The sequence below is a fragment of the Dendrobates tinctorius genome, unplaced genomic scaffold (genome assembly GCF_039654945.1).
Source record: "Dendrobates tinctorius isolate UK_male_01 unplaced genomic scaffold, ASM3965494v1 ptg000008l, whole genome shotgun sequence".
Lineage (NCBI taxonomy): Eukaryota > Metazoa > Chordata > Amphibia > Anura > Dendrobatidae > Dendrobates > Dendrobates tinctorius.
This window is the reverse complement of record NW_027361676.1, coordinates 22693966-22709439: the sequence shown is the minus strand read 5'-3', so window position 1 is coordinate 22709439 and position 15474 is coordinate 22693966. Positions and strand designations below refer to the sequence as shown.

Here is a 15474-nt window from a genome sequence, read left to right as displayed (position 1 = left end):
GCGAGTGTGCTCAGATATTGTGTTATCCGAGCATGCTCTGGTGTTATCGGAGTATCTCGGGCGTGCTCGTATATTATATTCGAGTACCCGTGGTTGCATGATTCACAGCTGTTAGACAGTCGTAACACATTCGGGAATGCCTAACAAACATTCATCCCTCCATGTTTTGCGGCTGTCTTTCTCGAGCACACCCGAGATTCTCAGATAACACGATATCTGAGCACGCTCGCTCATCACTAATAGTGACTACATTTTCTTTGGAACTAAACTCTGAGATTAATTTATTATACTATTTCTATATTGTAAAATCTATAGACATTAAATGAGTACCCTATTTTTTCATACAATTTTTTATCCGACTGATCATAATACTGAAGAATAGAGTTCAGCGACTTTGGTCAGATCGGGTTTCATGAAACAAAATTTGAGTCGGATGAAACTGAATGTCATCCGCTCAATGACGACTTTTATTCTCCATTGACTTGCATTGGGGTCGGGTTTCAGACGAAACTCCGACTTTTTTTTGCCCTAGTTGGACCAGTTTCAGCCAACTCAAATTTTGTTTCATGAAACACAATCCTACCAAAGTCGCTCAACTCTACAGAAGAATTCCAGTTTGGTCCCATATAGCCAAACCTTGCCTCATATCAAGGAGTAATATATAGTGATGTGCGAGTATACTCGTTGCTCGGGTGTCCTCCGAGTATTTTGGCGTGCTCAGAGATTTAGTTTCTGTCGCTGTAGCTGAATGATTTGCGGCTGCTGGACAGCCTGAATACATGTGACGAATGCTTGTTTGTTAGGAAATCTCAACATGTATTCAGCCTGTCTACATGTCGCAAATAATGCAGCTGAGACGATGAAATCTAAATCTCCGAGCAAGCCAAAATACTCGGAGGACACCCGAGCATGCTCGGGAGAACCAGAGCAACGAGTATACTCGCTCATCACTAGTAATATACTGTTCATCTCTATTTCTATCTACATGGAGATGTTTGTAGGGTTCGAGCAGGCTCACAGGATGCAGTGACGAGACACGAGACTGAATGTGGGGTGAAATAAACTTTTATAAGTTTAAAGCCGCAAGGGCTAAACTGCTTCGATCAAACAAAAGGGGAAACACCTATTTGTCCTCGCAGGGACTCGTAAAACAAACATTCAAACAAAAAGGGTCCTTATTCTCTAAAATGCACTTAGCCTTCCGGGCGTCGCTCGAGTTCACGTCCACTCAGGGATTGCAGAGTTGGCTGCCTTGTAATCCACGATTTCCCGGAAGGACTTGGGTTCGTCCGGCCCTGAAGAAACTGGAACGGTGGGGCACAGCAGGCCCTGAAGAAAACTGGACGGTGGGGCGCAACGGGCCCTGAAGAAACCAGAACGATGGGGCGCAACAGGCCCTGAAGAAACTGGAACGATGGGGCGCAACCGGCCCTAAAGAAACTGAACGGTGGGGCGCAACGGGCCCTGAAGAAGCTGGAATGGTGGGGCGCAATAGGCCCTGAAGAAATGGGGACGGTGGGGCACAACAGGCCCTGAAGAAACTGTTCGGGGGGATAAATCTCTCAGGCGTCCGTTTAGAGGCGCCCGTCCCCCAGCCAGGTCATGACGCAGTTCAAAAACATAAAATCTTAACAAACTCTGCTCAGTGTCCCCTCAGTAAGCGGGACAGGGGCTCTGCGGCCGCCTATAGCGAGGTGGCGTCCCCTGAGGTCGGTAATGACGGGGTCGCAGCTGTGGGAGAAAACAGGGGGGCAGTGTCCTGGTCACTATACCGGATTGCTGTCTTGTCGCAGCGGTCGCCTGAGATCCCGGTCCTGTCACAGCACGGAGTGAATCAGCGGCCGTCAATTTATCTGTATGTATCCGGGGAGGGACTCCCGGGGAGAGTCTCTTATGCGTCGCTCTTCGGACAGTCTCAAATCTTCCTTTGACAGTCTCCTGCCTGTCTCTCTTCCCCACACCGTCAGTTGCCACAGTCCTCTCCCTGCCACACGGCTCTCTCTCCCCTGTCAGGCACTCTTCCAACTGCCACCTCAGCGCGTCCCCTGCTCCTTTTTCCCTCGCCCCGCCCACTGTTGCCCTGACAACTTCAGTCGCATGTCTCCCTTTTTAATCCCCCTGATGTGGTTTCTTCAACAACCCTGATGGCGGTCCCCCTGGTTCCAGCCCAATCACTGTATGGGGGTCCTCCTCCCCACATTCCCCCACCCTGTAAGCTCGCCAGTCCTCGGGCGAGGGTGTTAGTCTATTGAGATTGGTCTGTAAAGGTGTCAATATTTGTTGCCATACGAACTGGTCTTGTTCATACCGTTCGGGGGGTTTGCCGGCTGTTGACCGCTCGGAGCATCTAAGTTCGACTGGGGTGGAATCTTCTGGGGTGGTGGACGTCGGTGAGCTGCAAGATGCCGGTGGGTTAATTGTGTCAACTGGCTCATTATTGGGTGGAGGGCCCTTGGGAACTGGAGGGAAATCCTCGTCGTCTGAGTCCCAGCATATGGACTCCGGTTCGGATGTCTTCAGGACGGGTTCCAGTTGCTTCGGGTCGGAAGAAATACACAGGCGTAACATATTACGATGCACAATGCGAGTGGGCAGTGTTTCATCCTGCTCGGGCCGTATTTCATACACAGGTCCTTCTGAATGGATACGGCGTAGTACCCGATAAGGACTCTCTTCCCAACGTGACTCCAGTTCATTCTGGGGGCGTTGATCTAGTACAAGCACACGGTCCCCGCTTTGGAGATGGGGAGGGGAGGTTGTATTCTTCCCGGGGTGTTCCCAGTCTTGAAGTTTGGTATGTACAATTCGGTGAAGAGTTTGCAACCTGTGGCGATGATTTCGGACCCAAGACGACACTCCGGTCCAGGGCCGAGGCTCTTCGGGGTCCAACTCTACCTCCGTGATCCCTTTACCCTCTCGTCCGAACAGCAGGAAATAAGGAGTATAGCCCGTTACTCGATGTACCCGATTATTATAAACCCACACTAATTCAGAAACATATTCAGGCCAACGAGCTTTCTTGTCACTCTCCAGAGTGCGTAGCATTTGAATCAATGTCCGATTAAATCGCTCACAAGCCCCATTCCCTTGCGGGTGATATGGTGTGGTCCGGGATTTATCAATCCCATAAAGATGATGTAGTTCCTCCATAACTTTCCCCAAAAAACATGCTCCCTGGTCGGAATGTATGCGTTGAGGACAGCCGTACACTTGTATAAAGTTTCTGCAAATTGCGGAGGCGGCCGACTCCGCGGTCTGGTCTCGAGTAGGGGTGACCACAGCGAATTTAGTGAAATGATCCACCATGACGAGGCAGTGTTCGTATCCCTGGAATGCGGGACCAATGTGCAGATAATCCACCGTCAGGAGCTCAAAGGGTTCTGAAGTCACAATCGTCTGTGTTGCGGCCCTCTGAGCAGGCGGTTTGGCCAATTCACATAAGCGGCAGGTATGGCAAACTTCGTCCACAACAGTCGACAAGCGTGGGTGATAAACTTTCTGTTGTAACCATTGCAAAGTCTTTTTGACTCCAAAGTGGGCCCCTTTTTCGTGAGCCTCTCTAGCCAGTTCGTGTAGTTGTGCTCCGGGTGTAACCACCTGCCAAACAGTCGTTGAGGTTGTTTGCGAAGTGATTTTACGGTACAGTAGTCCCTTTCGGATAATCAGTCTCTCCCATTGTCGCAGCATCAGGGACAGGTCTTGGGTCAAAGCTTGTCGTTGAGTATCAGTGGGTAATTGACCAGCGGCGACCCATGTCCGGAGAAGTCCAACTTCTTCATCTTCTTGTTGCTATTGTATCCACTTATCACGAGTTTGTTCCAGGATGCCCCTGTGGGCCTCTGGGGAAGATACTTTTGCATCAACATTGGTGAGCACGGCAGCGGTAAGAGCGAACGGTATTTCCTCTCCTTCTAATTCTTCGTCTCGATTCTGTCCGGGAGTTGTATGTCGAATCCTAGAGAGAGCATCTGCATGAACATTCTCGGCCCCTCTTTTGTAAATAATCTTGTAATTGTACTTCGCCATTCGGGCCACCAATCGCTGCTCCAAAGCCCCCAACTTGGCGTTTTCCAAATGAGCCAGTGGGTTATTGTCAGTTCGCACTACCACCTCGGAGCCCGCTAGGTACTCTGCGAATCTCTCCGTCATAGCCCACACCACTGCGAGGAGCTCGAGCTTGAAAGAGCTGTAATTGTCAGGGTTACGCTCGGAGTCATGGAGTGAACGGCTTCCATAAGCAATCACCCTCTCCCGGCCATCCTGAACCTGTGACAACACAGCTCCTAGCCTGTGAAGACTCCCATCAGTGTGCAGGATGAACGGCTGAGAAAAATCCGCATAAGCCAACACTGGGGCATCCAAGAGTGCAGCCTTGAGATCTCGGAAGGCCTCTTTCTGAGGGTGTTGCCACTGGATTTTTCGCCCATTGGCCCCTGCGGGAGCCCCCTTCAGCAGGTCATGCAGGGCTCGAGCTCGACATGCAAAGATCTTTACGAAACGACGGTAATATCCAGCTAACCCCAGAAAAGCCCGCATGTCTTTCACCGTCTCGGGGGGTAGGCCATTCCTGGATAGCAGCAATCTTCTCCCGGGATGGCCTCACACCCTCTGCTGAAACGACATGACCCAGATACTCAATCTGAGAGCGAAATAGGTGGCACTTCTGAGGCTTCACCTTCAACCCGTACTTTTGCAGCCGGCTGAGTACCTGTCCCAACCGCTTCAGGTGGTCCTCGAAGGAGGCGGCATAGACAATGATGTCGTCCAGGTAGATCAACGTGGCCTCAAGATTGAGATCCCCTAGACATCGCTCCATCAATCGCTGAAATGTCCCGGGGGCGTTGGCCAGCCCGAATGGCATTCGATTAAACTCAAACAGTCCCATGGGCATTATGAACGCCGTCTTAGCTCTGTCCTCTTCTGACATGGGCACCTGCCAGTACCCACTGGCCAAGTCCAGGGTCGAAAAATATGTTGCTTTGCCCAATGCAGACAGAGATTCTTCTATGCGGGGCAGTGGGTATGAGTCTTTGATAGTGCAAGCATTCAATTTACGATAATCCACACAGAATCGTAGTGTACCATCTTTCTTCCGGACCAACACGATGGGGGCCGCCCAAGGGCTTTGACTTTCCCGTATCACCCCTTTTTGTAGCATCTGAGCCTGCAAAGTTTTCACCTCTTGATAGAGTTGTGGCGGAATCTGTCGATATCGTTCTTGGATAGGGGCCGCTCCTGCTGTGGGGATCTCATGAGTGATGGCGGTGGTACACCCAAAGTCGTCCTCATGACTAGCAAACACTTCATGGTACTGTCCCAGCAATGCTTTTACTTGTGAAAGTTGGGCCGCAGTTAGTCCAGAAAGCTCGGCCCGCATCTGCTCCAAAATATTCCGGCCCTTCTCTTGTGTCGAGACTTCGTGGGCCTGTAGGGTTCGTATTGTTACCTCCCAAGGATCCTTGGGGTGTACTCGTAATTGAACCGCAGGAGCGGGCAGCACTTCTTCTAAAGGCTTTAGTAGTTTGGCCAGTACAGTCCGTGCTTTCAGAATGGTATCTCGGTCTTCAAGGTTAATGTAGCGGACCAGGACGGACCCTTTTTGCACTGTAGCGAGGGAACGAGCCACCAGTATGCCAGGAGATAAGTGCTCTGAGGGACACGGCTCCACCTGCACCTCTACGCCTTCCAAAGGTATCAGGGCCCGAATTGGCAGGGCCACCACTGTCTGTCCAGGAGGCAGCACAAGCAGGGGTGCCGCTGTCACGATGACCTTGCCCAGAGCCTCACCCTCCCGGCAGTCCCGATACACCCGCGCACCTCGCACCAGCTGCTGGAATACCTGTCCCTGAGCCGTGAGAGAACCCCACTGCTTCAGTGTAATTTGTGTGGGATCATTAAGCAACAAGTTACCAAACTCTTTTAAAATATTCATGCCTAGGGTGACGGGGTGTCGTTGATCAGCTTCTCCTTGAGTCAGCACCACCCCTCTGCGGCCAAGGGGTTTACCGCACAACGTCACCTGCACCCACACTACCCCGGCAACCGGGACCGGCAGTTGGTTGGCGGCTACTAGTCTAATCATGGGCCCCCACTGAGGCCTTGCTGACTCCGGAAAGTTTTGCTGAAAGTACGCTGCGGGCATAGTGGTTACTTGTGACCCCGTGTCCACCAGACACCGGACGGCCCAGCCCTCTACTTCTGCCCAAACTACAGGACACTTTGCTACCAAATCTTCGGGACTTCCACCACCCCTAGTTGTGGTTTTCGGCTCCGAGCGGCGTCCCCCCAGCCCGGAGCCCTTTAGTTTAATGGCCGCCGGGGTGGGTATTTCCCATGCCGCGGACACTCTCGGGCGAAGTGGCCTGGTTCTCCACACTCATAACACCGGGCTGGTAGAGATTGACCACCCCGCGAAGAGCGTGACCCCCAGGGACCGGGATTAACACTGGGTCGCCCAGTCTCCGGTTCGGTTCTTCTCTTTACTTCAGCCAACTTGCTCTTAATATTTCTCAACTCTCGCTTCATCTCCTCCACCCATTGAGGTTCCTCAACTGTGTTCGAGGAGGCCTCCACACCTCGGACCTTCCCCACGGGGACCGCCATCCCCTGCTCTTGCTCCCGAACCCGTGCCTGACTTCCCACTTCTGAAAAGTCTATTTGGGGATTCATTCTGATCTGTTCCCGTAATGCCTGCTTTATCAGTGGATCTCGCAGTCCAGTCACCAGTAGGTCACGTAGGGTAATGTCAACAGGTCCTACCCCTACCCCGTCTTTTCTTTCAATAGCCGTATGCAACTCTTGGAGTACATTCATATGCTGAGTAATCGTCTCCCCCTCTGCCTGCATCCGGCTAAACAGACGGGTCCTTAACTCTCCCACATTAGTGGGATCCCCGTGGGTCTGTTCCACTATCTGCAACACCTTTTCAAAAGTGTTGCGGTGCCCCGGAGGTTTCAACATCACTGACCTCCGCACCTCCCCGTCTAGGGCCATGAGTGCCACTTCAGCTTCCAGGTCAGGGGTCATCGGGTGCATCCGAAAAAGCCCCCGCATCCGCTCTGTCCAGCTCCATAGCATAGTATTGGAGCCAGAGAATCTAGGCAGGTTGTTCAGCATGGCCCCCAATGAAATGCTGGTACGGGGACCCTCATTATTTACAGAGCTTACAGCTCCCCCATGTTCGGGGCCACCACTGTCCTCGCTCAGAGACTGCATCCTGCCGACTACACCAAGTGTAGGGTTCGAGCAGGCTCACAGGATGCAGTGACGAGACACGAGACTGAATGTGGGGTGAAATAAACTTTTATAAGTTTAAAGCCGCAAGGGCTAAACTGCTTCGATCAAACAAAAGGGGAAACACCTATTTGTCCTCGCAGTGACTCGAAAAACAAACATTCAAACAAAAAGGGTCCTTATTCTCTAAAATGCACTTAGCCTTCCGGGCGTCGCTCGAGTTCACGTCTACTCAGGGATTGCAGATTTGGCTGCCTTGTAATCCACGATTTCCCGGAAGGACTTGGGTTCGTCCGGCCCTGAAGAAACTGGAACGGTGGGGCACAGCAGGCCCTGAAGAAAACTGGACGGTGGGGCGCAACGGGCCCTGAAGAAACCAGAACGATGGGGCGCAACAGGCCCTGAAGAAACTGGAACGATGGGGCGCAACCGGCCCTAAAGAAACTGAACGGTGGGGCGCAACGGGCCCTGAAGAAGCTGGAATGGTGGGGCGCAATAGGCCCTGAAGAAATGGGGACGGTGGGGCACAACAGGCCCTGAAGAAACTGTTCGGGGGGATAAATCTCCCAGGCGTCCGTTTAGAGGCGCCCGTCCCCCAGCCAGGTCATGACGCAGTTCAAAAACATAAAATCTTAACAAACTCTGCTCAGTGTCCCCTCAGTAAGCGGGACAGGGGCTCTGCGGCCGCCTATAGCGAGGTGGCGTCCCCTGAGGTCGGTAATGACGGGGTCGCAGCTGTGGGAGAAAACAGGGGGGCAGTGTCCTTTCACTATACCGGATTGCTGTCTTGTCGCAGCGGTCGCCTGAGATCCCGGTCCTGTCACAGCACGGAGTGAATCAGCGGCCGTCAATTTATCTGTATGTATCCGGGGAGGGACTCCCGGGGAGAGTCTCTTATGCGTCGCTCTTCGGACAGTCTCAAATCTTCCTTTGACAGTCTCCTGCCTGTCTCTCTTCCCCACACCGTCAGTTGCCACAGTCCTCTCCCTGCCACACGGCTCTCTCTCCCCTGTCAGGCACTCTTCCAACTGCCACCTCAGCGCGTCCCCTGCTCCTTTTTCCCTCGCCCCGCCCACTGTTGCCCTGACAACTTCAGTCGCATGTCTCCCTTTGTAATCCCCCTGATGTGGTTTCTTCAACAACCCTGATGGCGGTCCCCCTGGTTCCAGCCCAATCACTGTATGGGGGTCCTCCTCCCCACATGTTTACCTCTTATTCCCATGTTTATGCTTTTTAAGTATTGAGTTTGTTACCTTTTTAATAGCATATACAATACAAAGTTATGTTTTATTGCTATCACATATCCCTGCTGATGTCCCTATCTGTTTGTGTAATATCATTGAGTGATTATGGTAAATCACTGCTTCTACTTTTGAAGAAAATAACAAAACAAAATTCTCCAATTTTACATTTTTGGAGTAATCATTATGGAATTATATGACAAATACTGTATATTCTAAAATGTTATTGTGATTTTCTTATAGAAACTTACATTGCAGCAGACCTGAATTTTATTTATGTATCTTGTCAAAATGGCTGTTGATCATTATTCATGACACGTTCCTCCCCTGTTCATCTCTTGTTTTAAGCAGCTTATTGGTTAATCCCGTTACCTTTCATACTTTTGCCTAATCTGATTAGTCGGAGCTCTCACAGTAGCTCCAGCCTTTAAACATATTCAGATACAACCTTCAATCTCATTTTAATAAAAGGAAATACATTTTTTCACAAAAGTGGTAGTTTTTGGAGAGTGACTGTGTTTTTGGCAGGTCGCGAGGTTGTACTCATATGGGGCTTAAATAACCCAACTTTTGATTTGTGACTGTTGGTAAGTACGAAAATGACATACATTTCAGAGAAACCAAGAGTAAATCATTTCATATACCTGAATGTGCACTGGAGAACATATAATAAACCAATAAAGATTATTTCCCTTAATTGGTGACAGACCATATATCTGTTATGTCAATTGGACATCATTACTATTTATTTTAAAGGCTGTTGTGTAAAGCTCTATATTGATCTTAATTTAAGATAAAATGATAAAAATACCATTCATCTTCTAATTTTCTAAATTAATTCACATTAGGATTCAGTTTGTTTTACCTTTTCATCTTCCTTAAAAATCACTAAATTCGAAAACCTATTTGTACACATTCCAGACAATTACTCAGGAATATCCTTGGGGTGAATGCAATCCTGCATTAGTACTAGCATATGAAGAAGTCTACAGCACTTATGGATGTCTACAAGAATGCAAGTCGTCTTATATACAAAGTGAATGTGGATGTTTGCCCTTTCTGCTACCAGGTATCAAATTTAATTAAAAATAACGCATTTCATTTTAAAATCCAGATGTAGTATAGCTATAAAGAACGATTGACAGTCTCAAAACATACAGCCGCATTGACTCGAACATATTATCCTGGCATGCCCAAGATACTCGGACAACACCCGAGTATGCTCTGAGAGCACGTTCGCTCATCACTACTTGCCAGTCATTTCACAGTTCTTTTCTGAGTAAGCTTTCCAGTGTGTATAACATTATAACAAACACTATTTCTGGCGATTATAAGACTTATATTCTGAATATTATTTACCAGATTTACCCCCTCTGCAGGTTCTATTTGTAAATTTTAGTTATCTCTGAGCTGGAGGGATGGGACTAGATGGTATACACGTACTGAATATTATGTGAGCCATATTGCTGTAAATCAAGCTCTAGGATAAGCTAGATTTGTCTTAGTTTGTTATCTCACTGTGATGTTCACTTCTTCTCCTCCATCCTCCCCAAATTGACTTTAACCCCTTAAGGCAATTTTTTATTTTTGCACTTTTATTCTTTTCTCCCCTTCTTCCATGAACTGTAACTTTTCCATTGGCAACCCATACTAGTCACTTTTCAAGACATACTGCAGTCTGAAGAAACACCGCTCTTGAGGCCTCTGGCTCAACTGGCAAAGAAACAGCATAGCAAGCACACATACCTCTGTGAGCCAAGGATAAGTGTGTGGTAGAAATAGAAATTAATTTTATCCTCCGCTGACTGAACATGGGTTGAGCCCATATTGATGTTTTCTAATGTCACGCCCATCTCCTCATCTCATGGAAATATGTGTGCTTACGATACAGCTCCTCTGTTATTGAGACACAGGTCTTGAGAGCTGTGTTTATTCAGACTATGGGGACTACGGCAGGCTACAGAATAAATTATATGATGGGGCCACTTTGTTACCTTCTTGGAGAAGCCTTTTAATAAAAGTTTCTTAGTGGAGTGCAAACTGTCAAGGTCAAGAGAACTACAACTACCAGCTATTCTTGATGGAATGCAGTTGTCAGGGCATGCTGTCAGTTGCAATCCCCATGGAAGAGAAAATGATGACATGTATTTAAGAAAAAAAATGTATTACTTAGAATACAGAAAACACTTTTTTCATTATTAGGGCTCGTTCACACTACCGTATTTTCAGTCCGAGTGCGATCCATAAAAAACGGACCACACTAGGACCAATGTTATGCAATGGGACAATCGCAGTCCGTGTGGTTTATTCAGGCATCCTAAACCATAACCAGCAACATAAAGTTCATATTCACAGCATAGCGTCCTTGACATAGCTTCACTCTGTCCTCCCTGTGGTCACACAGGTTATACCATGTTCCATACGCAGGCTCTTCAGCCTCATAGCTATCTCACCCACGTCAGGGTTTCCTCATGGTTCCTTCACCATGCTGCAGACATCCATTCCCTCCAGGGAATCATCAGGCACGTGCAGCCATTACACACAGCCACTTCACATGCTGTTAGCCAGGAGACACATCTCCCAGCGGGACCTTCCACAATGGACAAACCAGGTCCCTGCATTGACCACATGTGACCTACCCTAGCCACCTTATATGGTCTGTAGCCACGCCCACCGGGTCACATGGCTATGACCTCATCACAGGTCCTTGAACCATTCACACACTCTTTGCAATATTTTTAAACACACCCCCTGGGTGGGTTTGTAGGTAACTGGGTCCAACCATCTTCCCAGCTACCTGGAGACTTCTCCCTGAAACATTGAAACAACACCTCAGCAATATCAATGCTGATCAACACACACATAAGTCTCCATCTCAAGGCCACCCACCTTGAGATACATAACGGTCATTCAGGACTCTGCCATTCATCCTCTCTCCTAGGACATCCACACAACGCCCCCTAGCGGACACAGTGGTCACTACACCACAGTACATACACATGCAACATAACAAACACTGAAGTGCTGTATCTTGATTATACAAATTATATAATATAATGTTATTTTTCATGATAGTTTGTATTGAAATTGCCCATTGCTGTTCGTGGTAGGGATTATCCGGATATATACATGTATACAGCCATTTAACCTTTTATATTGTGATATTGGATGATGAGTACTTCGGAAAATGTATATAATTTGCCGCCATAGTCTACTTTGGCCAAAGCCTAATAATGATGAGTGCTTTTAATAAATGGAATGTGTCAGTAGGATCTACGTCCTAAGTCGTCTAAATGGGCATGTAGATCAAAGGGAGCTGATTAAAATGACACCTTGATATCTGCGATCCAAACTTATTTGCATATTAAGAAGAATGTGGATTTCTCTGGAATAAGCTATTGGATCGCATATATCAAAATATTATTGTATCCAGCTTTCTATGACTTTCATGCCCATATAGATGGCTTAGTAGGGTTGATCACACTTGCAAATTCCCTTTAAATCTCTGAGACAGGCAGCATAGGCAGCATTACTTGTCAGGTGAAACATGAAGAAATAAGGCAGTTAAAGTGCACTTTTTTCTTTATAGGTATTGGGAAAGAATGTGATCTTCATCGTTTCTATAACTGTGTATACCCAACACTTTGTAAGTTGTATAGAATGTATTTATTTGTCTACTATAGTATTTTCCAATATGTACTCGTACATGCATCATGAGGCAGACAGGGGACTTGGTCATATGAAGCATAAGTCCAGCTGACTTGAGAAAGAAGTGATGGTAAATAGTGCAGCAACTATGCAAATATTTAATGTACTAGGAATGAGTAATAGGTGATGATGTCTGATGAAATCACTGATTACTAGGATTTCCTTGGAAATGTGAGTGATTGATGTTTTGAAAACTAGACACGTGGTGAACAGTTGATCGCCATATCAGCTTTATGTTAAAAAGGTGATGTTTATATGCAATGTCTTGTCCCTATTTGTAATACAATCCAGTAACTCATGGGAAGAGTATTCTTCTATTATTAATTTCTGAGCTCAGAAATTTCAGGACTTTCTTGATTGTAGCTGTTCATATATATTTTTTTTTTTTTACCACAGACGATAACGACAGACAGATAACATTTTTAGGAACAATAAAGATCCCTGCAGAAATAAATGAATGGTTTAGATTCTATTATTACTAGAATGTCTATAGTTTAGAATACGCAGAATAATACATTCATTGTGTAATGTACAGCAATAATTACAATCACATAAGCCCGCCCAAGTTTCTCCTAGATCAAAAACATCAAGGCAAAGGTCCATTATTCTAATGTCCAGTTGTCGTTCCGGAGTGTTATCAGAGGATTACTTTTTATTTTATTGGCATTTTCTTTGAACCATTACGGGACATTCATCAACACTCCATGATTGCAAAAGAATTAAATTGGAATCATTTGAAAAATGCTCCCTTGTCTAGACATTGCCATCACATACTTGTTATTGGTGTCTCAAACAGGTTTCTTAATTAATTTCCAGAATGTCTAATGTGTCAAGTGCTGGCAGTCACACACGCTAAATCTGTCTGCTTGGATTCACTTGTTCAGTGGCGTTGGGGTAATTATTAATGTGAGGATCTGAGGTTGTGGGTTGTAATAATCACCTAGGCAGGTTAACGATCCAATATAAACACATGGGCCATGCACACAGTGAATACGTCTGTAGGACAGTGTTCACACCACCAAAAGACTGAAACACAGAAAAACACAGTATAACAAACGTATAAAAATACTCTGTTGTAAAAAAGTAACAGTAAACAGCAATTGCTAGTGAAAAGATGATAACAAAACAGGGTATTTGGTTGATACATTTTTTGCAAAAAATGTATACTAAGCCGCTCTACCAAACGTCAAGGTATACCCATATCAGAGCAGTCCCTAACCAATATATTTAAAAACCTGATCATGTGTATGGTACCTATATGAGCAGGATTCAGAAAGGTAATGTCAGATGTGGACATGCTGTAGAAGGCGGCTTATATGTGCAGGCCCACAAGGGAGGGGTGGAGTGTGTCCACATCAGACATTACCTTTCTGTATCCTGTCATTTACCTCCCCCAGGTTACGTTCCTTCATGGTAACAGGCATTGTATTTTGTGCATTACTCACACCTGACAGGGAGTTGGTTTGTTGGCATGTTGAAATTGTTCTATTCCCTCTTGGCTGATGCATTGGGAACTGGTCCTTGGCTTTATGTTACAACATTGGCCCAGTGGCACTCCAACACTGCTTATAGGTTGTTTCCCAGCAACACAGCTACCATTAGGTGCCAAATTACTTCTACATCCACCATTCCATGACTGTAACCTCAGTCTAAATGTAGTCAGGCCCTCCAAATGTTCAGAGATTCTCCTCCAGCTATGTTGACTAACATACGGCTGGCAGGAAAAATACATTGGTCCGGTAATAGATGTTCTTTGATCAATATGACTGAGGCTCCAGAGTCACAGGACCCCCTCAGCCTCCACACCCTCTACCCAGACCGGCTGCAGATGCTGGTTCATGGTCACTGAGGTGTCCCATCCAGTCCAAGACACTTTTCCTTGTACTACATGTGCCTGTTCCTCTTCTGGTTTGGTTAGTGGGATCCTCTCTCCGGCAGCATTCCAGCCCCATTGCAGCACAGTGTTCACCAATTGGGGACACGGATGATGTGGACTAGAATGTACTTTGCATTCCCGGACAAAGTGTCCCACCACCTATTCCTTTAAGTAACTAGAGAGCTTGGACATAAATGTTCTAGAATGAATATATCCAAGACATACTTCCCAAGTCCCAAGTCCTTCTATCCACAGAGTGCATGCTGTATGATAAATGTGTGCACCAGGCTTGTCAGCCTCCCAAAACTTGCTCTGTTAGGTTTCAGTTGTGACGGCAAACCTCTCTAGTAATGCTCTGCGAACAGTAGAGTAGCATCTGTGATCCCCAGAAGACAAGGTATGAAAAGCTTCTCTTGCTTTTCCAGTCAAGCCAATGCTCAAAAATCTCAGCCAGTCACTGACTGACATCACATTCAGCAGGCAGAGGTTCTCAACTAACCAGAAATGTTCATCAATATCCGAGGTGTCCTTATTGAACTGTGGTTTGTCCCAGTAGCTTGAAGATGCTGGCCCCTCTCTCCTGTTATTCACTGTCATCTGCCCTAGGGCTGGTGGGGGTACTGCTACATGCACAGCCAGATATTTGCTTATCACTGCCACCCACTCTATCTCCGTGTCCCACTCTCCTAGCACAGCCAGCATCCGCATCAACTCAGTCAGTCGATCCTCCACTATCTGGATAACAGCTCTGGTCTGTGGTCCCTCCCAGCTCTCACTGCTGCCACCACTTGTACAGATCAGAGGCTGTAGATTGTAACAATGCAATTAGTTTTATTTCTTCCGTCCACGGTCTTACAGCAACTCCAGGTAGATGGCCACAATGAGATGCCCCCAGTTCACAAGATTCCAACCCGGGGCCAGTATTCCCACTGCCCCCATACCAGACGATACCCACTGTCTCCCAAATTTTGTTTGTAGTGTCTTCTTCTCACCAGCCCTGGACACAATAAGTGGGCATTCTTAGAGTAAGTAGCATGAATATCATGATCTAACAGAAAAATATATTATTTATTGGCCGGACAAGTCATTTAATGTTTTACCTATAAACTGTAAGTAGTTTTACAGTATGTGGTTAGACTATATTTTGTCTGCAGTTCGACTTGAGAAGGAAGAGCTATGTACTGTAGGAACATACAATTCTACATGTCCCGTTCCTTGTGAAGAGACAGACTATCCTGCGGTCCTCTCATATTCAACATTTCCAAGTGTCAAAGCAGCCGATTATCTCTCAACTAAACTTAACAAAAATGCTTCATACATGAGGTAAGTGTGCATTTACCCGTCTGAATTAAAGTTCTTCTGTTGTCACTTCATTACTAATATTTATCCACGATCTCTTATTGATCACAAAGAAAT

General features: G+C 46.8%; 1 protein-coding gene across 1 annotated transcript in view; it reads left to right on the top strand.

Moving 5' to 3' along the window:
* ASIC5 (acid sensing ion channel subunit family member 5) overlaps positions 1–15474 on the top strand; it is a 116228-nt gene that overhangs the window by 83161 nt on the left and 17593 nt on the right. Inside the window, exons 8-10 of the mRNA XM_073579021.1 lie at positions 9396–9543; positions 12064–12120; positions 15213–15381. Coding sequence (XP_073435122.1) covers positions 9396–9543; positions 12064–12120; positions 15213–15381 — 374 coding nt within the window. The remainder of the gene's footprint in view (positions 1–9395; positions 9544–12063; positions 12121–15212; positions 15382–15474) is intronic.